General features: G+C 34.9%; 2 protein-coding genes and 1 long non-coding RNA gene across 3 annotated transcripts; 1 reads left to right on the top strand and 2 right to left on the bottom strand.

Annotated features, from left to right (window-relative positions):
• The first annotated feature begins 1,222 nt into the window (after window positions 1–1,222).
• On the top strand, window positions 1,223–1,804 carry LOC130590701 (uncharacterized). Its single transcript, XR_008968547.1, has 4 exons — window positions 1,223–1,251; window positions 1,339–1,449; window positions 1,539–1,605; window positions 1,693–1,804. It is a non-coding gene; the product is annotated as an uncharacterized LOC130590701 (long non-coding RNA).
• A 2,187-nt stretch (window positions 1,805–3,991) lies between these two features.
• LOC104888814 (cytosolic sulfotransferase 15) lies at window positions 3,992–5,254 on the bottom strand. The gene has a single exon (XM_048640246.2). It carries the CDS (start codon window positions 5,109–5,111, stop codon window positions 4,110–4,112), a length of 1,002 nt encoding a protein of 333 aa, XP_048496203.2. The 5' UTR covers window positions 5,112–5,254; the 3' UTR covers window positions 3,992–4,109.
• Window positions 5,255–12,435: 7,181 nt separating this feature from the next.
• Window positions 12,436–13,869, bottom strand: LOC125495979 (flavonol sulfotransferase-like). Its single transcript, XM_048641121.2, has one exon. It carries the CDS (start codon window positions 13,721–13,723, stop codon window positions 12,722–12,724), a length of 1,002 nt encoding a protein of 333 aa, XP_048497078.2. The 5' UTR covers window positions 13,724–13,869; the 3' UTR covers window positions 12,436–12,721.
• Between the last annotated feature and the right edge of the window lie 12,900 nt (window positions 13,870–26,769).

The following is a 26,769-nucleotide window of genomic DNA, read 5'->3' on the forward strand; positions in this document are numbered from 1 at the left end:
AGCATAGCACATGGCCAGTAGTTTTAGTGGTTTATAACTTGCCTCCTTGGTTGTGCATGAAACGAAGTACATGATGTTGTCGCTTCTTATATCGGGGCCCAAACAACCTGGAAATGACATAGATGTATACCTTCAGCCGCTTGTTGAAGATTTACAGAAGATGTGGAACGAAGGAGTGTTAGTATTTGATGCGTATGCTAATGAGATGTTCACTCTGCGTGCCATGCTTTTTTGTACTATGAACGATTATCCAGCTTATGGGAACTTATCTGGGTATAAGACTAAAGGAAAACAACCTTGCCCGATTTGTTTAGATGACATGAAATCTACACACCTTAAGGGCTGCAAACATGTGTATATGCGCACACGAAGGCTCCTCAGCCGCGACCATCCCTATCGGTTTAAGAAGAAGGCATTCGATGGGACGGTTGAAGAAGAAGTTGCTCATAGACCATTAACTGGTACTGAAGTTTATAATCAGGTGAAGGGCATTGAAACAGTCTTTGGTAAACCTGCTAGTGAGGTTGATAGACCTACAGGATTATGGAAAAAACAGTCCATTTTTTGGAAACTCCCATATTGGAAAGATCTAAAGGTCAGACATTGTTTGGATGTCATGCACATAGAGAAGAATGTTTGTGAAGCTATTATCGCGACACTTATGAATATTCCGGGTAAGACAAAAGATGTTAAGGCGTCACGACTTTACTTGGAACAAGAGGGGATTCGACCAGAGTTGTGGGCTCAGAAAAGGGACGGAAGAAAAAGAAAAGAGGGGAGGAAAGGGTTGATGATGATGAAACACAGAAAAGTAAAAAGGTGGAGGATTCGAGAGGAATTATTTGCCACCAGCTTGCTACACGATGTCGCGTGCAGAGAAACGGATTTTTTGCGAGTCATTGTATGGCATTAAGGTCCCTACTGGCTACTCATCGAATATGAAGCGCTTTGTTACCTTAAATGGTGAGTTGAAGTTATCGAGTATGAAATCGCACGATTGTCATGTCATGATGCAAGTATTCTTACCGATTGCAATTCGTGGGATACTTCCAAAGCATGTGAGGCACACCATTACAGAACTGTGTTCATTTTTTCATTCAATCTGCAGCAAAGTCCTAGACCCGTCGACCCTCGATTCCTTGCAGACTAGAGTAGTTGAAACTCTATGCAAATTTGAGATGTATTTCCCCCCTGCATTCTTTGACATTATGGTCCATCTCATAAGATCGTTCTTCTTCCTTACATTGAATCGTATGCATCGTAAACTGACTTTTTAATTAATTAAATTGACCTATTAGTTGTTCTACGATAACAATAACATCATTTTTATTGTTGTAGGAACCATTGGACACTCATTGCAATATGTGTGTCAAGTAACGAAGTCTACCACTTTGATTCTTTGCGTAAAGAAACAATACGGTCCTTACTAGTCAAATCATTGTTAAATAGGTAGCCTAATTGAAACTATATATGCACACTTATTAGCTTATTAAATATTAAATGTACATCTAATCTTATAATAATGTGTATTGATGTAGTGTGATGAAGAAGATTACTTCATCTGGACTTCGACAAGGAAAAGCTCCTGTTTGGTATTTAGTCGAGGTAACATGTAATATTTTTTGCATCCTTTTATACAAACACATAATACACATATAACATGTCATTTATTGCATCTTTGGTGAATTTTAGTGTCCGGTACAAGAAGGTGGACTTGCGTGTGGGTATTACGTCATGAGGTTCATGCTCGATATCGTCAACTATTGCAAAGATGTTGTTGATCTTCGAAAGGTATGTAACTGTTAGGTTTCCAATTGTTGTTTGTTGTATTTCCGGCCTATTTTAGCCTTTTTGCTCCCAAAATGTAGTTATGATGTGATTTAACCTCAAATTCTCTTTGAACATGATTATATGAGGCATATTATAACTAGTATGTAGATTATTCGGCTTTAATTTGTTGTTGGTTGCATTTCGGGAACGAAAAGGCCAATTCCGGCCTATTTTGGGCTATTTTGGCCTTTTCGCTCCCAAAATGTAGTTATGAAGTGATTTAACCTCAAATTCTCTTTGAACATGATTATATGAGGCATATTATAACTAGTATGTAGATTCTTAGGCTTTAATTTGTTGTTGGTTGCATTTCGGGAACGAAAAGGCCAATTCCGGCCTATTTTGGGCTATTTTGGCCTTTTCGCTCCCAAAATGTAGTTATGAAGTGATTTAACCTCAAATTCTCTTTGAACATGATTATATGAGGCATATTATAACTAGTATATAGATTCTTAGGCTTTAATTTCTTGTTGGTTGCATTTCGGGAACGAAAAAGGCCATTTCCGGCCTATTTTGGCCTAATTTGGCCTTTTCGCTCCCAAAATGTAGTTATGAAGTGATTTAACCTCAAATTCTCTTTGAACATGATTATATGAGGCATATTATAACTACTATATAGATTCTTAGGCTTTAATTTCTTGTTGGTTGCATTTCGGGAACGAAAAGGCCATTTCCGGCCTATTTTGGCCTATTTTGGCATTTTCGCTCCCAAAATGTATTTATGAAGTGATTTAACCCCAAATTCTCTTTGAACATGATTATATGAGATATATTATAACTAGTGTGTAGACTTTTAGGCTTTAATTTCTTGTTGGTTGCATTTCGGGAACGAAAAAGGCCATTTCCGGCCTATTTTGGCCTCATTTGGCCTTTTCGCTCCCAAAATGTAGTTATGAAGTGATTTAACCTCAAATTCTCTTTCAACATGATTATATGAGATATATTATAACTAGTGTGTAGACTTTTAGGCTTGCATTTGATTTTGATTCCATTTCGGGAACATATATGTCATTTTTAGAAGTACTAACTACGGTAAAATGATTGACTTTTTGTATATGTTTATTCCTTGGTTGTTTTGCAAGGTTTATGCTAGTTCCATACCACGTTTGAGGAACTTCACCAAGGAAGAAATTGACGAAGTTCGGGATAAGTTGGCGTCCTACATTACCGATGATTGCATAGGATGAGATTTTCGCTCCAACAATAATGTACTAGCTAGTTTCTATCACCTATGTACACTTTTTACATTATTTTAATATATTTGAAGTTAATTATTACCTTTCTCCACTTGTCATCTATTATCGTATTGCAATTTGCATTTTTTTCTTGTCCAAGAGAGGTTATGGGTGGGGGTGGGGCTGCTGTGTGGGTGCAGGCTGTGCTGCTGGTATGTGCAGGCTGTGTGCAAGCAAAATAATAAAAAAAAAAATATAGTGAAGGGCTGCGCTAGTTTAAAATAGCGCAGCCCTTCAAGTAAGAAGGGCTGCGCTAATTTAAACTAGCGCAGCCCTTCTTGCAAGAAGGGCTGCGCTAGTCCTTCACTAGCGCAGCCCTTCTTGCTAGAAGGGCTGCCCTTCTAAAGAAGGGCTGCGCATGTGAAGGAGGCGCAGCCCTTCTTGCTAGAAGGGCTGCGCCTTTTTAAAAATGGCGCAGCCCTTCCTATCTAGAAGGGCTGCGCCTTTTTCAAAAAGGCGCAGCCCTTCGTCTTGAAGGGCTGCGCTTTTCTAGCGCAGCCCTACTTGAATAATGAAGGGCTGCGATGGAAAGGGCTGCCCTCTAAAAGCGCAGCCCTACATACCATTTTTAGCGCAGCCCTACTGCTTTTTTCCACTAGTGAAGGCATACATTAAGATCAAACACGGGTTATCATCGTGTCCCCCCAACTCCTAGTGTTCAATCCAGGCGTGCCTCAATATATAGTTTTTATTATTGCTTAATTGATTAAACATTAGTCACATAAATAAAACCAACACACAACAAACAAAACCAACCAAAACCAACACTCAAAGAATATATTTTATCTTTGAATAATAAAAGTGATCACAGAATAACGATATCTGTATGTAACCATTAATCTTTTTGACCAAACTGTTGAATAAATCAATCAATAACCAATGTGTAATAACATACTTTTCCTTAATCCATCAAAAATCCATGATCATGAAAGAATAATAACAAAATATGAAATATAATACCACGATTAATTTCAAGAAACAACCTTTACCTTACCACAGATGATAATATCCAACATTGGTAGCTCCATACACATTTATGCAATATTAAAGGGAAATCTTAAACTCCAGACCAGAACCAATAAATTTTTCTTTCATCATTCGATCAAATCTCTCAACCATAATAGGGCTTAAATGGTTAACCCAATCACCAACCTCACCCTTCCTAAAGAACAACTTGTTTTCAAATACTGGAACAACTTTCCCAGTCTTATTCACCTCCATTTCCTTCAAATTACTCAAGCTACAAAACTTCACAATCTCCTCTATAACCCCTTGTTTTTCCTCTTCCATGGAAAATCCACACCCTAAAAACTCAGCTAATCTTTTCATCTCAAATATCCCATTTTCCTTCATATCCTCATACTTGACAAACAACACCTTATTAGGCCTCTCCAAACTCTCTTTCCAATACCCTAACACATGGTCCCAATACGGCCCGAACGATTCCTCACCATTACAAAAAATCTCAGAAAAATTATCTATTGTCATCTGTTGGAGGAATTCTGGATGAATCTGCGTCAGAAACTTCCACATTGAAACGAACGTGTCCAACGGGTTTCTAGCCATGCATACGATCCTACATTCGGATTCCTTGACCGATGTAGGAAGAGAACTGTAAGGCATATGGGTTGACATAAGCCTTGGTGGTTCCATGTTACTTAAATCAAGAGATACATTTTTCTCTGTGTTTTTGGCGTCAATAAAAAATATTAGTTCATGCGGATTTTTTGTACGCAATGGGTGATTGGAAAGTGTAAAACGGGTACGATTGACGATAGAATACACTAGAGATTTTAACCAAGTTGTACCTGATTTTGGCTTGGTTGCTATGATGATATCGGTGTCTTTAGCTTGGAAATGGTTTTGAAAGTCAATGATATTGGGGAGGAAATCTGAGGGGCACCAAAACCCTTGGTAAAAGTAAAGGGGGCTGCGTGGATGCTTTGTGCTTCTTGGAAGAGTAGACTCTACTATAATTTTTGAGTCTTTTTCATTGTTTTCTACATCTATTGAAGGAAATAGAGTGATTTTTGGGTGTTCTTCCATCTTTCATGAAGATTAAGTGATTAACCAAAGAGAAGGGAATGAGTAGATATATAGGATGAGGAAATCATGCTATGCAAAATTATTGTTTATTCATTAAGAAACAAAAATAGAAAAACTATTCTGCAGTTTGCATTTGGTAGGGACTGGGTGCATTATCTTATTTTTAATGGTCTGTTTCATGTTGATACGAATCATTACAATTTACAATGAAGATTTGGTAGAGTTTGATCACTTTGAATAAAATAGGATTTTTTTAACTAGAATAATACAAATTTTGGCCGGTTTTCCAACGATAATACAAACTTCAATTATTATTTAATAGGAAAAATTAATAATAGAGGTCTGAACTTTGGTCGATAATTTTTAAAAGGTTTGCGAACTATTGACTAACCTGTGTATGTCCCAACTTTATGGGGTCTTAACTTTTAGCGAGCCTCGATGACTTAAAACTGACGATTTTTTTTTAAAAAATCTCACCTAATTCCTACTTTGCTCCCTCAATTAACCCTTCTGGTGTGACCCACATTTACAAGTTGTGACCTATTAAGCCAGTTTCAAGTCACTAAGTCCCGCTAAAAGTTAATACCCCTTAAACTTGGGACCTACACAGGTTAATCAATAGTTTAGACCTTTTAAAAATTATCATCCAAAGTTGAGACCTCTATCGTCAATTTTTCCTATTTGATAATACAAACTTTGTAACAAAATTCCTGGAATAGGTCAAAACCTGATGCAACCTGAAAAATCGGTAAACTTGGACATGTGTCATTGTTTCATTGATTGGTTTCTAAATTTTTATTCAAATAAATAACAGAAAGAAACTTTCTCCTTGTCTCCTTCACCTTCACTAAACCAGTATCCACCAGCCCTCCGACGACCACCCCCACCACTTCAGCTCCTTCGACGACCACCTCCACCACTTCAGCCTTCCCCTACCCCGAAACCCAACTGCAATTGATCGTCTCTCTCTTCTTGATCTTCAACTTTCCGATGCTTCAGACGAGTAGTTTCAGCGACGTTAGAAATAAGCGGACTCGTCGGTTCCATTCGCCGCCGACGAGCGGTTCGCGTCGACGGTTCAACTGAACTCGGCGGTTCATTTTCATCGACATTAATTCCACAACAAACTCGAAACACAATTCAACCCCGCCACAACACAAGCAGACGATAAACAATTATCACCACGTAAAACCCTAACCAACAAATCCAACAACACCACCCCCCGCTGAAGTCCTCGACAAAATCAACAATAGGAAAGCAACAAGCGCGTCAACAACGCGGATAAGAAAAGAAGAAGAGTCAGAGGAGAGAGAAAGACGGTCAATAAAAGTAACAATGGCGCCGAAGTAAGCGACAGGAGAGAGAGGTACTTGCCGGTTTTCTAGGGTGGGGTAGCTGGGTTTGGCGTATTTCGGGGGTGGGGTGGCTGACTTTGGTGAATTTCGGGGGCGAAGGAATGGAGGGGGTGCTTTTCGAGGCTGGGATTGGCGGTTTCATGGTGGGGGAGGGGGTGGTGAGGGTGGACTGGTGGTTTTATCTGTCGGGTGAGGGGATGAGGGTGGGATTTGGGTGGTGTTTCAGTTGGTAGGGGGAGGGGAGGAAAGAGAAATAGATTTTGGGTTAGATAATTTTTTTTACCTGTTTTACAGGTTAAAGGTCACATTGCCCTACTGGAGGAATTTTGGGCAAAAGTTTGTATTATTTAAAAATAATTAAAAGTTTATATTATTACGAGAGAAAGGACAAAAGTTTGTATTATTCTAATTAAAACAATCCAACAAAATATTATTTTTATCTGCTTTTGTATTAGAAGAGTTGTATCATGAAGTACTTTATTATAAACAAATAAGTGCTAATTCTTGATTCTAAATATATATTTTGATATGGAGTATATACAATTATTTTAGTTAACTGGTACAAAATCCGTAGGTCCATATTATAAATCATACAGTCATATGTACAAGTGTTTATGTTTTAAAGACTAGAACACCTTATTCTTCTATTGTGAGAAAAGGCATAGTAAGCACTTCTTCTGTTTTTTTTTTATCTTTCTTACTTAGAATCTTGACACTATTCATATTTAGAGAGAATCTTTTCAATTGTTTTCAATTTATAAGAAAAAATATAGTCATGTAGGATCTTGTTTTATTCGTTTCAAATAGTACATTATTAATATTCAATCGTTATAATTTTTACTAATATATAATGAAAGATATTTAACTTCAAAGAGATACATTGTGAGACGTGTACAGGAAAGTGAGAATAATAAAAAACAGAAGTACTATATTATTAAGTTGGAGATAACTCCAACACTTTATTTCTTCAAATTATCAAAATTTTAAATTCGCAATAATGTTATGAGAAAAGCCTTTATGGTTTTCAATGTGTGTAAAATAATGCTTTAGATTTTTCGTGAACAAACAACACAAGACGATTTGTCAACATACTAATGGTTCAAGAAACTACGTTAATCGGTGTGAAATCAGATTATGTAGATAATATTTTAATTAATAAAGATTACCTATCAAAATAATTTTATCATGTTGGCTTGGTTGGAATGATAATGATGCTCAGTTGTTTATATTATCAAGGGAAGCCATGTTAGTAGGGGTTGTCGCCAGCAAAAGATTAGAATGACTACATTGTCACTCGCTTGAGTATTGTATACTTTTATATCACCAAATTTTGGGTGTTATTGTCATATCATAATTTAAAATGTAACAACATACAACTTTCATTTTCATCATTTTCATTATATAAAATATTTCTTCCAAATAGTTGCACCGTTTCATATTTTCACGCTTGTTGATGCATGGTTTCAATGTTAATTTCTTCACTTATCAATGAGTAAAAATTATAAAAAATTAATATTGAAAAAATATACCTTGAGACGAATCTAACAAAATAATATATTTTTCTTAAAATATAAATCACCAAAGATAATGAAAATGTAAGATGTGAATAGTAAACACCAACCAAAGACAATGGAATGAGTAGATATATAGTAAACACCAACCAAAGACAATGGAATGAGTAGATATATTTCATAAGCCATTTTCAACCGGTTTCCTACGCTTTTTTTTTGTAGTAGTGGATGGCCAACCATGCAGGTCAATCCAGCCCAGCCCATCTTGTGGTTCGTGTTGGCCGGGCCAGCAAAAAGTCTGGTCCATCCCAACTCGAACTGTGATATTGGTGGGTGGGCCGTGGGCCAGATTTCTTGAGCCCAGCCCACTACTAAAACCGCCCAGCTCGGACAATGAAACCGGTCCAATCCGACCCATGAACCAGACTAACCCAATCCAAGTAAATATTGAACCAAATTGTGTATATTTTAATCAAATTGTATATATTTTAATCAAATTACATATATTATAATTTAATTAAATTTGAAAATAATGAAAGTATTGATTAATATTAATATTTATATATATTTTTAATTCATTTTAAAAAATTTATGTAACAATAATGTATAATTTCAATGATAAAATAAATGTGAAAAAAAAAATCTCATGCCGGTCTGTCAGTCCGGTCCAGCCCACTAGACCCACGAATCGTGAAAATCGATAACAGACCTGTGTGGGCCAAGATTTTTAGCCCGCGGACCAGCCCGCCCAACCCATGAATTTCACGGTCCGGTCATGGGGCCGTGAAATCTCAGCCCAGCCCACTACGGCCCATGGTCCGGCCCGCCCAGCCCACACCAGTGACCATCACTAAGATGAGCCATGAGGAAATCATGCAATGCAAAATTATTGTTTATTCATTAAGAAAAAAAAAAAAAACTTTTTTGCGGTTTGCATTTGGTAGGGACTGGGTGCATTATCTTATTTTTAATGGTCTGTTTCATGTTGATACGAATCATTACAGTTTACTTGATAGAGTTTGATCACTTTAACCAAATTATTATTTTTTCTGTTTTTGTATTAGAATAGTTGTGCCATACTTTATTACTCCCTCCGTCCCAAAATATAGTTTTCATTTCCCTTTTTTCACGGTAATTTATGCAAGTTGGGATAGTAAAGATTTTTTGTTTATTTAAATAAATGTTGTATGGGAAAAGATGATTTTAGGAAGAGAGAATGGAGATAATTGGTGAAAGAGCATTAATTGTAACATTTTGGTTGAATAAACAAAGGGAAAAAACAAAGTTCAAGAAGCAAATAAATGATGGGACACGTTTTTTCTAGGCAAATTACGGAAAAATGTGGAACTAAATATGGAAATGGGAACTATATTTTGGGACACCCAAAATGAAAATGGGAACTATATTTTGGGACGGAGGGAGTATAAACAAATAAGTGCTAACTCTTGATTCTAAATATATATTTTGATATGGAGTATATACAATTATTTTAGTTAAGAGAACGTATTGTGTCGGACTCGTCCGACCATAATTTTTGGTCGGACGACTTTCAGGTGGTTCCAATTTTTTTCAGTTAGTCTTAATTTTTTTTCAGGTAGTCTTCATTTTTTTCCAGGTAGTTTTCATTTTTTTTCAGCTAGTCCATTATTTCTTTCAGTTGGCCCATTATTTCTTTCCGTTGGTCCATTTTTTGTTCAGTTGGTCCATTATTTGTTTCAGTTGGTATACATATTACGAAACAAAGTCCAACTGAAAGAAAACAAAGTCTAACTGAAAGAAAACAAAGTCCAACTGAAAGAAAACAAAGTCTAACTGAAAGAAAACAAAGTCCAACTGAAAGAAAACAAAGTCCAACTGAAAGAAAACAAAGTCCAATTGAAAATAAAACAAAACACTAACCTCTACTTTCTCTCACTTTCTCCTTCTTCTTCATTCCTCTTAGCTGATTTCTTTCTTCTTTGTTAGATAAAAAAATATATATAACAAAACTATATACTTTCACATTAAAAAATCTAACAAACCTGTAAAGCACAAACCAAAGATGTAGAAGGAGTTGCATCCTTCTTGGATTAACCAGTCATGGAGATATTTCATCCATGTTGCTGCCAAACATGGTCAACTTGATTTCATCAAGAAAGCTTTAGAAATAATCTTTCCTAAAAAGCTTATATGTGGGACAAACTAACAACGACATCGTCGTTGTTGCCGCTGCGCGAGAGGCTATCATGCGCCAGTGGGTTTGTGGGACCCAATCCAAAAGAATACAATATGTTGATGTGGGTATCATCAGAATCAGATGGTGATAAAGCGAGGAGAGTGTACCCGTATGTGGTGGGGTTGCAGTACCAAATTAGGCCAAATCAGATTGGGGTGTGGAGTGAGAAGTGGGGTGGCTGTAGTGGGGGTGACCTGTCCGACCAAACACATTGGGTCAGACGGTCTGACCCAATAGTTTCAGTTTAGTTAATTGGCCATATTATAACTCATATGTACAAGTGTTTATGTTTTAGAGACTAAAACACCTTATTCTTGTATTGTGAGACAAGAACGTAATTAAGTATTAAGTTGGAGATAACTCGAACACTTTATTTTTTCAAATTATCAAAATTCTAAATTCACAATAATGTTGTGAGAAAAGCCTTTATGTTTCAATGTTTGGAAAATAGTGCTTTAGATTTTTCGTGAACAAATTAAACACTAGACAATTTGTCAACATACTAATGGTTCAAGAAACTATGTAAATTGGTGTGAAATCAAATTAAGCAAATACTATTTTAATTAATAATAGATTAACTACCAAAATAATTTTATCATGTTGGCTTAGTTGGAATGATAATGATGTTCGGTTATTTATATTATCAAGGGAAGCCATGATCGTAGGGGTTGTCACCAGCAAAGTATTAGAATGACTACATTGTCACTCACTTGAGTATTATACTATACTTTTATATGACACATTTTTGGGTGTAATTCTTATACTACAATTTATGAGGTAACAACCTACAAATCATCGTTTCTTTTGTAAAAAAAAAAAAAATCAAATAACATGAAATAAATGACAAAATAATAAAAAATTAATGTCATTATTATTTGTATAAAGTCAATATAATTCTTATTGAAGTGCATATCATTACGCATTTTACATAATAAACTAGTTATTAGGCTCGGACTATGCCTCGGGTAAGAAAAAATTTCATTTATTAATATAATACTTTATGATAATAACACTAAATACAACTTAGTCTAGTGGTTAAAACTTTAGTATATGTACTTGAGGTCTCGGGATCAAAGCCTATACTATGCCATTTTTTAATTTTTTTTATTGTACATGGATTACATGAACTAAAACTCCTTAGGGAGAGCGCCACGTGACACAGTTTCTTGTTTTCGCACACCTCGTAATTTATAGCGTCATGTGACACCAAGACGTTATTCTTTCTATATTACCCCAAATATTAGGTGGATATGGGAGATGTAGGTAGGAAGTTCATTAAAGTCATACTAACTCCAAAAAAAATTAGAAATATGCAACTATTCCGACTTAGAAAAAAAGGGGCATCCAGTCCCGCATTCTAGGTTTCATCTCTTTCTTAATACAATAATTTTGCCTATGCAATTTCCCGCAACTCAAGAAAATTAGGAAGGGTTTTTTGAAAATTCATGAAAAGAAAACCCATTCCAAAATTTTAACTGAATAAGAAAAGTTCAATTGTATCTCATACTATTTGCAACTATTATTGTCAAGGATATTTTTTGTAAAACTTAAACAAGTGGGTGAAGGATCGATTGGATAGATTTACTACGCATTCACTTATTAATATGACAAAACATTACAACAATGATGTAAGTATTATTGTGGCAAGAATAAAGAAGAAGATAATAAGAACGTAGGTCCTGAAACTGGTACAAAAATAATTTGGTTAGGTTGAAGGTAACAACAATTCTAATCAAAAAAATGGTTGAAGGTTAGGTTGAACGTTAGAATAGCAATGCTAAACAATAATTCTAATTAAAAAATTGGTTTAATGTTAGGTTGCACATTAGAGTTGTTACCAGAAACCAGATCAATTTTGTGTCAACTGATCCAGTTCATTGAAGGACCGAATCTGTTAATCAGCCCAATTTTCGCTCTCAAAAATTTGTGGATTTACGAATCAGTTATATAAAAATCAAATCTGTTACTCAAGGACATATAACATTTTTTCCACTAGTGTATCCTTAGCAAACTATAGACATGTGGTTGCGGTGAAAAATGGAAGTGATTTACTACTATATCCATTCACTTGTTAAAGAAAACATTATAGTGATAATGAAATTATTGCTGCAGTAACAATAAAAAAGAAATTAACAAGAAATAATGTAACAAGTTGAAAAACTCATAAACCCATGAAAACCACACCATTAGCTGTTGAAATAAAGAGGACAAAAAATATAGCAGTAAAAGGAAGCTTAAAACAATAGAAAACAATTCACTGGATACTTTTTCATTGAATAAAAATGATAGCAAACTTGCTATTATATAGGCTACATACTAAGCAATGCAACGGTAATTAACTCCTAAAAATAAGCAACTAAGTAACTAGGATAGTGGTGATAATGGTCCACTACTTGCTTAACACCACCCACCAGGCCACCACTAACCAACAAACTAGAAGATAATTATCAACTAATCCTAACCTCTAGGAACCCATAAACAATACTAACAGAAATTTTACTTTGAAATAATCTCAACATTAGCAGTAATTTAAAGTGACAAACCAGTACCATGAAGTTTTTGTTGCGTGAGTTTATTCATCCTCTCCACTAAGTCAGGTGTAAAATGATTGATCCCATCTCCCACCTCCCCTTTTCTAAAGAAATCCTTATGGTCCAAGAATTTGTTAACTGTCCCATTCTTATAAACTTCCAATTCTTTCAAAGTTTTGATGCTGCATAATTCTATTATCTTTTTACACACTTCTCTCTCCTCTTCCATAGTAAATGGCACACCCACAAATTCAGCCAACTTCTTTACATGATTTTCTGGATCCTTTTTTAGGTCTTCATACTTGATAAAAAACACCTTCTCAGGCCGCTCCAAACTCAGCTTCCAATACTCAACAACATGGTCTAAGTAAGGACCATGTATAGCTCTCCCATCATAGAAATCCTCAAAGAAATCCTCCAAACTAGGAGGTTGAAAATCTTCACCATCTTTCTTCTTCTTCTTCATGATATTAAGTACAAAGTAATACAAGGACACAAGCGTGTCCAAGGGATTTCGACATATGTACAAAATGCGACATTTAGTTGTTGAAATGGACTCAGGAAGAGATGAGTAATTTATGTGGGTACTAAAAAGCCTAGGAGAAGGAAGCTCATCAACATGATGCGGACGAGGGTAGGCTTGGCCATAAATTTGGCTCTCTAGACGATACACAAGTTCGCGTGGGTGGTTTTTAAGCAAAGGACTTTCATGTTTTGGGTACTTGTTACGATTGACAGTAGCGAAGAATAAAGATTTCAACCAAGTGGTTCCGGTTTTCGGATGGCCGGCGACGATGAGATCAGAATCTCGAGCACAGAAGTGTCTTTGGAACATGAGGATGTTCTTTAGACTTTCATCTGATGCAGCATACCAGAAACCTTCATACTTTATTAACTTGTTAGTACTGATCAGGCAGGTGCTTGCCTTTTCAAGGGTTTCAATAAGTTGTTGTAACTCTTCTTCAGGAACTACAATTGGTTCTTCATGATTTTTTTCCATTGTTGGTGGAATATTTGTTGATGGCAGTAAAAAAAGGCTTTAATTATAACTGGACTACAAGTAAGAAGAAGAATACCTGGTTGAGGATGAAGTTCCCGGGGAATGAGTAGATATATAGGATGATGGAAGTTATGCAATGAAAAATGATTTTTTTCCTTGGATGATGTAAAATTGGATTTTAATTCCAAAAAAACTAAAATTCCCTGCGTACCGTCCACGTAAGATGGCACGCGATAATTTTTTTTTTTTAGTAAAACCAAGTAGCGGTTTACAAGTGCTGAGAATTTATTTTTTTTCAACTTAGGTAAAACCGCTACTCGGAGTAGCGGTTTACAAAAAAAAAAAAGAAAAAAATAAATAAATTTTTTTTTTTAAACCGCTACTCCTAGTAGCGGTTTATTATGAAAACTGATATCTGCTTACCATATTTTGCGCAGGTAAACCGCTACTCAGAGTAGCAGTTCATATTTATAAACCGCTACTCAGAGTAGCAGTTTATTTTAAAATTAAACCGCTACTTTGAATAGCGGTTTCCGTGGGTTGAAACAAAAAATAATAATTTTCTCGCGTGCCGTCCTACGTGGACGGTACGCAGGGAATTTTAATTTTTTTGGGCATATTTTGGGAATTAAAACCCACTTTTGCATAATTCAAGGAAAAAAATCGATGAAAAATTATTGTTCATTCATTAAGGAAAAAAAAACAGAAAAAACTATTCTGCAGTTTGCATTTGGTAGGGACTGGGTGCGTTATCTTACTTTTAATGGTCTGTTTCATGTTGATACGAATCATTACAATGTACAATGTATATTTGGTAGAGTTTGATCACTCTAAACAAAATATTATTTGGGTTTTTCTACGTTATGCCCTCGTTTTTTTCATTTTCTACGTTGTATCCCATGTTTTTGGGATTTTTACACTGTGTTCATGTGTTAGCTATTTTTAATACACAATGCCATTAATGAGGGCTTATGAATGACGGACGTTAGGTATGGCATTAAATGTGTCACCTACCGTTGATTTGATAATTTTTTCGAACAAAAAAAAGGGAAATAAAACATCCCCTCCTCTCTCTCTCTCCTGTTTTGATCATTCAACTTCTACTCCATCTTTTTCGCACTCTCTGTCCCAAAAGCAAAATCCCACAGCAAATTTTTTTCCCTACTTTGCGCAATTGAACAACGAAGATAATGGCGCGGTTGAATTTTGAAGAACCCTAGCTAAAGGTGGAGTATTTTGAGAGAGAGCAAAATTCTTGAACTAGGTTGCGGAAATTGAAGTAAAATCCCTCTCCTTAGGTATGGTTCTAAAACTCATAACCTGTAGTTCATGAAAAATGTGATTTTTTGTGTAGTGAACAAAAGCCCTTTTTTGCATGTTCCCAAATTGTTGCTTTTCCTGAATTGTTACAGTGGTTAGTTGTGGTTTTAATTTTTTGCATAAATGGAAGACAAAATACTCAAATTACATCATATGGGAAATCATGTTGTTTTATGAATAGATGATATTGATAAGTGTTTGCTGATTGATGTGTTAAATGATATGTGTGTTGAGTTTGCTAAAAATGGGTTACAACTGCCATAATTTCCTGTTTTGAGTTATTCACATAGGATGAATAGTCATAAATTGGTAGATGACAAAACAATGATGAATATGTTTGCTGATGTTGAAAGTGATGAAATTGATGTTTGGATTGGTGCTGCTGACAAGGCCAACTTCATTTGGACCTTAACACAGAGTGTGAAAACTGCGGACACCAACTGTTTGACATCACAGTCTAATAAACCAGCCCAGCCCAATATTGTCTCATACTTTATTTGTTTATAAAATAAATAAGTGCTAACTCTCGATTCTAAATATATATTTTGATATATATACAATTATTTTAGTTAATTGGTACAAAATCTATAGGTCTTATCAAGGGAAGCCATGTTAGTAGGGGTTGTCGCCAGTAGGGATGGTAACGGGTCGGACTTGGACCAGATTATGCATAATTCGACTCCAACCCTATAAGAAGTCGGATTTTAAATTCGAGTCCGACTCCGACATCTGACTCTGAAATCCGACTCCGGCCCGACTTAAAATATGAACATTCGACTCTGAATCCGACCCGACTTAAAATTCGCACATCCGACTTTGATCTCGATCTGACTTATTTTTTAGTTAATGTTTTATAATAGAAAAGTCTTCTATAATACAATAATCTAATCAGTATAATTTATTTAATAATCATATGAAAATCTTATATAGTACAAATAATCTAAATATTACTATTATTTTTCACAATCATTTCTTCCATGAAAAAATCTTATATAAAACAATTGGCTGAAAATCGAAGTCAGGTTATACATAAATAATACATTAACATAAATAAGAAAAAAAATGATTAATTGACTTAAAGTGGCCCGACTACATTGTCTTGATTCTAAATATATATTTTGATATTATATACAATTATTTTAGTTACACTAGTGGAAAAATAATGAAGAAGGGTTGCGCTAAAAAAGGCATGTAGGGCTGCGCTTTTTGACAACAGCCCTTTCAGTAGCAGCCCTTCACTTTTTAAGTAGGGTTGCGCTAGAAAAGCGCAGCCCTTAAGCTAGAAGGGCTGCGCTAGTTAGGAAAAAGCGCAGCCCTTCTGAGCTAGAAGGGTTGCGCTTTTTCCTAACTAGCGCAGCCCTTCCTACCAAAAAAAAAATAAATTTTTTTTTTTTTGACATTTTTTTTTACTCATAATCTCACATTTTCTGAAATTAAACAGAAGAGAAGAGAAACGAAACGAAAATACTAAACCCAAAACAATAAAAAGAATGAAACGAAAATGAAAAAAAGGAACAAAAAATAATATACAAAGAGAAGTATACAAGAAGTATACAAGAACATTAATCAAAACAAAGATGAAAATACAAGAAATTATATACAAAGTGAAGTATACAAGAACATTAATCAAAATAAACAAAGAGAAGTATACAAGAACATTAATCAAAACAAAGAGAAGTATACAAGAACATTAATCAAACAAAGAGAAGTATACAAGAATATTATAGATCTGAAAATACAAGAACACTCAAACATTAACGTAATAATGTTTAAATACATAAAACAAAACCCTAATACATAATTTAAGGGAAAAAAATTCGGAAAAACTTAAAATGGCTATTTGGAGGCTTAAACGAACTCGGATGGCTTAAAAAGCCTAAACGTCACAACATAGCGATGAGTTTGACTCGTTGGCTCGTTCCGCTTCCGAAAAGGTATCACAATAGACAATCGGACTCCGTCGGCATGATTCGTGCAAATCATTTCAGGGTTTTTGTCGCAACATTTCTGGGAGTTTTTGAGAGGATTAGAGAGAAGGAGGAGAGGGAGGAGGGATGTGAGAGAAGGAGGAAAAGGAATACTGAGGGACGTGAGAGAGGAGAGAGAAGAATGAGGGATATATTTGACGAATCCCGCTTAATATTTGAAGCCCGCGAAGATGAATTTTTCAAATTTTTTAAGAAGGGCTGCGCTTTTATAAAAAAACGCAGCCCTTCTGTTGTGTACGGCTGCGCTTTTGTACAAAAGCGCAACCCTTCACTAGTAGGGCTGCGCTTTTAGAAAAAGCGCAGCCCTTCCTCCGCAGCCCTTCCTTTTTTTTTCCCCTAGTGTCATAAACTCAGTCTTAATGAGCCTACATACATATTGGGCACAATTGATGATAATTCCAAAGAGAGTCATGCAGGATATCAATAATATATGTAGGGTTAACCTATGGAGTGGAGCCTACTTCAGTCACAGACCTAGTAATGTTTACTAGGAGCAAGTGTGTAGGCCAAAAGGTGAAGGTGGTCTTGGTCTGAGGAGGATAACTCAGTGGAATGTTGCTGCACTAGGTAGATATGTGTGGGCAATAGAAGCTAAAAAAGATAGCCTTTGCTAAGATGGATCAATGTTGTCTATATCAAGGATGCTGATTGGTGGTCTTATGTGCCCACTCAGGATTGTAGCTGGTACTGGAAGAAAATTTGTGAAGTGAAGGAACGGTTGAAGGTGGTCTATACAGCTCAACAAATGGCAAAAATATGCAGAAGTTCTCAATTCAAGAGTGTTACAGGAAACTAATTGGTGAAAGTGAAAAGGTGAACTGGAGAAATTTTGTTTGGAATAGATTAACTCTTCCCAAACATAGGTTTATTTGTTGGCTGGTTATGAAGGAAAGGCTTAATATAGCCCTGAGATTGAGAAGCATGGGTATTAGAGATGATCCATTATGCAGATTGTGTGGTCTTGTGGATGAAACTCACCTACATCTCTTTTTTAACTGCCCTTTCAGCCTAGATGTGAGTCAGTCAATTTCTAACTGGATGTAGTATGATTTATTTGGAGACAGCATTGAAAGCAGTATTAGGAAAATCCTCACCAGTAGAAGTTCAAGGTTCCAGAAGCAAGTCCTGTTAGCAGTGTTGGGGGCTACAATTTACTTCATATGGCTTGCTAGAAATGATGTTGTTTGGAATTGTAAAGTTGATGTCATTGGTCATCATGTTCATAGAATTCAGAAAGTTTGTATAGTTACAATCTATAGTGTGATTCCTTACAAGATTACATATAGAGATAGAAGTTGGTTAAGAGATAAAGCTAATTCTATGATGATTTGTAATTAGTTTTGTTGGCAAGCCTTGGGTGAGAGGGTTCAACCTAGTTGGTTTGTCTCTTCCTTGGTTTGTGGTAGTTTGTAAATTGGTTTTTGTGATCAATATACTTTACTTAATTAGCAAAAAAAAAAGGCATAAATAAAATAACTTGCTCAAGGGTTAAACTGTGAAAAATAATAATAGTTCAAAAACACTCCTTTTTAAATATTTAAACATGAATCAAAAGATCAAACTCCTTCTAAAATATTTGAATATAAATTCAAAGATCCAACTTTATAAATATATTAAACGAAAGACATAATTCAAAGTTCATAAATAAAATTTGTAAACGTTCAAACATGTTCATATGAAACAGATACAGTTCATAATAAACTCATAAAAACATGTATTTCAATATATCCAAAATATTTTCCTAAAAACATGATACTACACTTGCAAAATAATTATTAAAGATCTACAAATACACGCACCTTGAAAATTAATAATTACTATGGAGAAGAGAAAGGTAGTATAAGAGAGAGAGTTTAAACTTGAGAAAATAGTTTATTTCTCAAATTTGATGTCAAAATATGATGGGTGGAAACCCCTATTTATAGTAGTTGGAAAAGTAAAATCGGAATAGGAATAGGAAACTAAAAGATAAATATAGAAAAAAGGATAACTAATCTAGATAAGATATAACTAATTTTTACGATTACCCAAGATTTGGATAAAATATAACTTATCCCACAAAAACATAATTCTAAAACGTTACATTAGTTTTAAAGATAAGTAAAATAAAAGTAACCAAAACTTAGATTGTTGATAAGCATGGTTTCCGTAACTCACTGGCGTGAGTTGCACGGCAAAAATTTCAATTTCTTTTTTTTTTTCTTTTCTTTTTTTTTTAAAACCATTTTGAAATTTCTTTAAGACTTTTTTTTTCTTGTAAATCCTTTTTAGATTTCATTTTAAGAAATATCTTCAACTACTAAACTAATTACTTGGATCATAATTTGTAAACTTAGGCCCAACATCTATTTGGGCTACAATTTATTTTTAAATACTCAAAATCTTTTTTAAAAACCTATTTTTAAAACCCTTTTTAGTAAATAACAAGTCTTTTAAATAACCATAAAATTTTTAAAAGTATAAACATTAACCTAGCAAAAATACGGAGTATTACAATTATTGTATTAGTATTCTTACACCTATTTGCCATTTACCCACACTCTATCTCTATCAATAAAACAAAGTTACCCGTCTTTCTATCTCTTCCAAAAAAAGGGTCCAGCAACTACTATCACATCTACTTTTTAGTAAAATAACATATGATAATCAAAATACAACTTATCACCTTAAACTACACATCTTAGCAAGTGTTCAAATCTTTTTGGGACGGATTTTTTTTTTAGAAATGTAAGAAAAACTAAAGTAGAGCGATTAAGACATTGTGACTAAAACCAGGGTCCTATATATTATATACTTATACTTTTGTGCTCGAGTCATATCTATACAGGGGAGTAAATGAAGCGAGACGCAACTCACGGCGTATAGATCGATTCGGTCAAAGTTTGACTCAAGTGAGCTCAAATCGAACTCGAGCTCGATTCGAGATATTGCCGAGCCGAGTTGAGCAACTCAATACTCGACTCGAAATCTCATCTGAAGCTCGAATACCAATTATCAATAGAAAAATACCAAAATTCAACGTTAATTCTACCAAAGGTTGCTTTTAATATGACACACTTGCAATATACTCGAAATATACTTGGTTAAAACTCGACTCGCTCAAAGCTAAGTCAAAACTTGAATCGAGTGAGCTTCACTCGAAATGCTAACTAGTTGAGTCAAACTCAAACTTGACATGCATCATTTCCACCCCTTATACCTATATACTATTACAAGTTTATTAAAAGACACGAAAAGCAACAAAGTTTTGAAAAATATTTTCTAATCGATCTCACCCTCTCCCCAGGTCCGGCTCAATACCGGTCCAACCGGTTCAGTGGAACAGGGCCTCAAGTTTATGGGGGCCCAAATTTAGTTGGCAAGCGAAGGAAATTTTTTCGGCAAACTGAAAAATATAGTAAGCGTAATTTGTGCAACGCTTCTTACCTTCTTCAACCTTCCATCTTCCACAGTTCGCTCTCTTCTATTACATCTATTAATTACTCTCTTTATTCAAAGAAATATCTCATTTTCAATCTCAAATTTTGCCAAAGAAGCCCTTTAATATCATTACTCATTCCATATTTCCAATTCATATCAAGAACACCAAAAAGAAGGTTTTCAATGGGAAGATAAAAGTTCTCTATTTATTTGCAATTTAGATTCAACTCATATTCAAGAAGTCAATTTCTTTTAGCATCCAAAAAACAAAAAATCAAATGGTGGTTTATATAATACGGGAATATTTGTTCATATTTTGATTGTTGGAAGTGAAAAATCAAGAACAGGTGGGCTACTTTGTTTGCAAAGTCTTTAATTTAAAATAAATTACTTTTCTTTATGCCATTTTCCTTGTAGAGATTTAAATCAATTCTGAAAATTCTTAATTTTAAATTATAATTTACTATAATGTATAATTGCAACTACTTGTGGTTTGGTGTTTTTTTGGTTGAAGCATGCTCTTGTTTTTTGTGAACATTCTGAAATTTTTGGTGAATTTTTCGGCGAAGCATGCTCTTGTTTTTGTAAACAATCTGAATTACATACTAGATAGTAGATACTACATGTTTCTCATTGTATCCAGTAGTGGGCCTTAGGAAACTCCAATTAAAAAAGATCTGTTTTTTTTAATGTCATATGTAACAATCTGAATGTCATCTGGAACTATGTAAACAATCTGAATTTACTTTGGTTGTGTTTTTTTTTTCGTTCGAGAATGCAGTCTGAATCTCCCATCATATTGATGGTTTTATTGAAATATCATACTTCTATTTGATAAGAATTAAATAGTATTATTATTTTGCCTCTACATCTTATTCATAAAAATTGTAATATAATAATAATTTTTTTTTGTGCAATTGTGTTTTATATTGAATAATTGTCCTTTAAAAAATTTATAGGGCCTCAATTTTGTACTTAGCACCGGGCCTTTATTGTCGAAGACGGCCCTGCCTCTCCCTACTAACAATTAAAAGATTATTATTAAATAATTTATAACCTTCTCGACCCATGATTGTCGGAATAGTGCTGGATGATTATCCCACGAGGATCATGCTGGAATCTTGAATCAATCACCAAACTATAATTAATTTCCTAAAAAAAAATGTACTTAAATGAAATCAATCAATCTACCGTAGTATATAGTACTACATGTTTTTCAAAAGGAAAGGGAAAACATTTAATTCAAATGCAAAACATTTAAATGCATTGCATTGGAATTATATATTATTATATTATTTTATATAAATATGAGTAATTAAATAGAACAATATATTTCTTATCTACCGCCCCCGGGGCGTCTGTTAGCTTTTGCCTTTTTATATTATTTTAAAAGAAACTGCAGCAATATATTTGGTCAAATAGTAAAAAAGTTTCAAAAAAAATTCGGTTGAAAATATATTGCTGCGGTTTTCGGCCGAAACCGCAGCAATATGGTTATTTTTTATTTTTTCTTTTCTTTTGACGTGATATATTGTTGCGTATGAGTAAAACCGTAACAATATCATCGCAGCAATAAACAATTATTCTACTAATGTGTCGTGGTGGTGCACAGAGCGCTAGGTGAAGATGTTGTGGTCGTGGCGTTGGTGTTTGGCAGCTTGCCCAAAACAGAGGATGAGGAAGAAGGTAAAATGGAGGAGAGAGATGGTAGAAATTATTGGCTAGGCTAACCATGATTGAAAAAAAAGATCATGGAGGTGATTGAGAAAAAATGGGCCTTAACCACAATTGGGAAAAAGATTGTGGGATGAATGAAGGTGATTGGAAAAAAAAAGAGATGGGACGAGTGAAATGGTGATCAGGCGTGGGAGTGGGACCCACTGCCTGATCGGAGCAAAATTAATTTTTTTTGGCTTTCCCCCAGCCAAAACGACGTGTTTTGGCAATTTTATAGCCAAAACACGTCGTTTTGGCTTGGGGAAAGCCAAAAAAAATTGACTTTAGTCTGATTTCTGACGCGTGTGTCAGATTTTCTGACGCGCACGTCAGAATTTGACACTTGTCAAATTCTGACAGGTGAGAGAAATATTACAATTATAAATATTAAAAATGCAATATCTTAAAAAATACAAAGCGAAAAAAATAAAAAAAATACCAATGGCTCTATTTTTCAGAGATCTATAAATAGAGACCCATTTTGTAATATTTTGGATAAATTTTTTTTCTAGCTATTTTCTAATTTTCTATAATTTTGCTTATTTTATATGAAATATGTTCCAATTTTACACTTTTTTTAAAAAATAAACAATATTTTTGTACATGTAATTTAGTTAATGCTAAAAACACTAATTATTTAATTATAAATTAATTTTTTTATCAATTAGTAATGAATATTTAATATTATTAAAAAGTAAATAATAAAATATTATATAATGGTGATGGGTGATAAGAGAGAAAAAGTAGTTGGGTGGTGTAAAAAAGTAGTTGGGATAATTGAAAAATGGTTCATGGTTAAGGAGATGAGTGGGAAAAGATTGTGGGATGTAATTTTTTAGAGAGAGAAAGTTAGAAAGAGAGTGGGATGATCTTTTTTTCCAATCATGAGTAATGGTGCTCTAAGTATTATATACACCTTCTGCGAAAATTACCCCTCCCTCAAAATCACCCCAAAAACCAAAACCTTAGAAAACCCTAAAAATCGTCCACACCCCACAAGCTCGCTTGTGATTATTAAAATTAAACTTTCCTACTTTTTTTTTTTTACATTTTCAATTGACTGGTAACTTATCATTTACCAACTAGAGTGCAATTACCCCGTATGATCAGAGTGTTACTTTGTGAAATTTAATTCTCTTACTTTGGATCATTGATAATACAATATTACAACCAAATTATTATAGAGATACGATGCCTCGATGATAAAATACCATTACAACCTTTCAAATAAAGAAAGATAATATACCGTAACAATAATATAAAAACATTAAACAAAGAAAGGACAAATAATCATATATATAAAAAAATCTCTTTGTGATTAATATCTTATGAACTAAGTGTTCTATACACGTTATGTGAAAATATCCCCTCCCCCAAAATCACCCCAAAAACCAAAATCCTAACAAACCCTAAAAAGTCGTCTGCCGCCCCCACAGGCTTGCTGGTGGCCATAGGGTCGCCGGCGAGCTGCATTGAGTCCTCTTCTTCTTCGTCCCTATGTTAGTTTTGTCCCCTCCTCATTACCCTATGTCAAGTCCATCCCCCTCCCCTGTTCGTCGACCCCCCGTCTTCCCATCCCCCGGTTGTCCACTTCCCCGTACCACGTTCGTTTTTCTTCAGTGTTGTGGTATAGGTCTGTAGTATAATAGGTTAGGTTTGTGTGGCCTATCTCGGCGCCACGCTTAGCGTAATCGGGCTCCTCCAACTCCTCTCGAGGTTGTCGGGCACCTTCTCCCCTTCTCATTGTAGCGTAGGGTCTAGCTCTTAATGGTCGGTTTTCCTCCCCTTTCCCCACTACCCTGTTCCTTGTTTATGTTTCCTATCTAAGTTTTGCCTAGTTGCTGCCCCACATGAAGATTTTGGGGTGAAACCCCAACAAGTTCGGCGCAGCGCTGCAAGTTTTGACGGTTCGGCAATAGTGGCGCGAAGGGTCGTGCAGTGAGATGGATGGTCCAGCGGCAGCCCTAGTAGAAGTTGTTAGTTATTGGAACGGTTTATGGGTTTATTTGTTATAGTTTTGCCTTGATTTATGTGTCTTTGTCTTGGTAGGTGGATTTGGTTCTTGTATGACAAGAAATGATCTAGAAAATCAGATAAATAATGTAGTTCATTCTGGAGTACTTTATCATGCATGGATAAGTAGAACTTTAGGTATCTATGTGTTGACGAAGAATATAGGTTTTTATCCATTTCCAGATCCATGTTCTCCAATTCAGTTCGAACCTAAGTGTGTCGTGTTTCGATCTTCATTCTTTGTTAAGGATTGTAAGTTTTGGTAGCGATCTTCGAATTAGGTGGTTAGGTTATGAATGAAAGAAATTCATATTACCCTGTATTTTCAAAATGACTTTGGGAGTAAACCACAACTCAAAAAGCATCTCGTTGGAGGCCTTCCAATTTAAATTGGGGCAAGTTTCGACCTCTACAAATGCAGATTTCATGCCTCTTGAGGAAAAACTCATGCTACCCTGGTACGAAGTTAAAAAAAAAAAGTGACTTCAGTGATAGTTTCACCTTTATAGGAAGATTCCCCATTTCATTGGCCTTGGGATTTACTGTCTTGGTTCCACAAGAACAGATTTGGCGATCCATTTTTTTAAGATCGTTTTGGTTTTATCTCACGGCGTTATACATCACATATCAACGGGCATTCAGTTGTAAGACACAAAGGGCATCTCCTTCAAGAATCGCCCAAAGGGCATCTCCTTCAAGAATCGCTCAAGGGAAGTTCCCTATGTGAATTCAGTCAATCCATTTTTTAAGATCGTTTTGGTTTTTTCTCACGACATTATACATCACATATCAACGGATATTCAGTTGTAAGACACAAAGCGTATCCTCGTCAACAATCGCCCAAAGGAAGTTCCCTATGTGAATTCTGTCACATCCTCTGCATAGCACATTAAACTAGTAAGGTAGCACGATGGTTTTAATGACTAATATGTGGGTTGTAAGAGCTAGTCGAGCTCAATTTAGTTATTTCATTGTCGTTTATCGTTTGTATGTACTCCATATCGTTTATCCCGTGAACTAACAAGAATGGAAAAGAAGCAGATATAAGATGAAAATTAGAATATACGTTTATACATTATAATAAGATCAGACCCAACGATCTTTTAAATCTTGTGAACTAATAAGATTATTGATGCTTTGTGCTTCTCGGAAGAGTGGACCCTACTTTTCAGATTTTAGAGTCTTCTTCGTTGTTCTCTAATCTTCATTAGTCACACATCACACCTATAGATGGAATTAGGGTGATATTTAGGGGTTCATCCATCTGTCATGAGGAATGAGGACAAACCAATTAACTTGCAAAGACATACATTAGGCATGTGGTGAAATTACATGGGGTTCCAAGGGTTATTATTTCAGATCGTGATTCGAGGTTTCTCTCGAAATTTTGGGAAAAGGTCCAATTAAATCTTGGACAACATTAAAGATGGGTACAACCTTTCACCTTGCGACTGATGAAACTAAGAGGACTAACCAAACCATGAAGGATATGTTGAGAGCGTGCGCTATTGATTTTCAAGGTAGTTGGGAGGACCAATTAGACCTGATCGAATTTTCTTATAACAATAACTATCATGCGAGCATTATATACTTTTATATCATAAATTCTTGGGCGTTTACGCTATATTTATGATGTAACAACTTACAAATCAGTAATTATTTTGTAAAGAAAAACTCAATAACATGAAATAAATGACAAAATAACATGAGATTCATGTCATTATTTGTATAAAGTTCATATAACTCTTATTAGAGTGTATACCATTACACATTTTTACATAATAAGTTATAGTGTCATGTGACACCCAAGACGTGATTCATTCTATATACTCCAAATATTAGGTGAATATGGGGGATTTAGGTAGGAAGTTCATTAAAGTCATAACTCCATAAGAATGTTAGGAATATGCAACTACTTCGACTTAGAAAAAGAAGGGCATCCAGCAGCCATGCATTTTAAGTTTCACCTCTTTCTTAATACAACAATTTCACGCATGCAACCTCTCGTAGCTCAAGAAAATTAGAAGGGGTTTTTCGGAAATTCATGAGAAGAAAACCCACTTTGAAATTTTAACTGAATAAGAAAAGTTCAATTGTATCTCATATTATTTGCAACTATTATTGTCAAGGATATTTTCTAAAACTTAAACAAATGGGTGAAGGATGAATGGGAATAATTTACTACCCATCCACTTCTTAATATGACAAAACATTACGTCGTGTTCTTTTGCGCACAATTTCAGTCCACTTCAGTTCACCTAGTTACTCTTACAATTCCGGTTCAATTTAGTTTGGCTAGTTTTCTCTCACTGTTTCAGTCGTTCAATTTAGTTCGGCTAGTTTTCTCTCACAGTTTCAGTCGTTCAATTCAGCTAGTTATCTCTCACAATTTCAGTTTCGTTCACTCAGCTAGTTATCGTTCACAATTTTAGTTCGAATATTTTTCTCTCGTAATTTTAGTTCAGTTTCATTTAATTCAGCTAGCTAGTTACAAGCACTTTTAGAGTAAATGATATTTGCTGCGGTAATATTGCTGCGATTTTACCTATACGCAGCAATAAACCACGTAAAAAAAAGTAAAATCGAAAA

Source organism: Beta vulgaris, chromosome 3 (assembly GCF_026745355.1).
Source record: "Beta vulgaris subsp. vulgaris cultivar EL10 chromosome 3, EL10.2, whole genome shotgun sequence".
Classification (NCBI taxonomy): Eukaryota; Viridiplantae; Streptophyta; class Magnoliopsida; order Caryophyllales; family Amaranthaceae; genus Beta; species Beta vulgaris.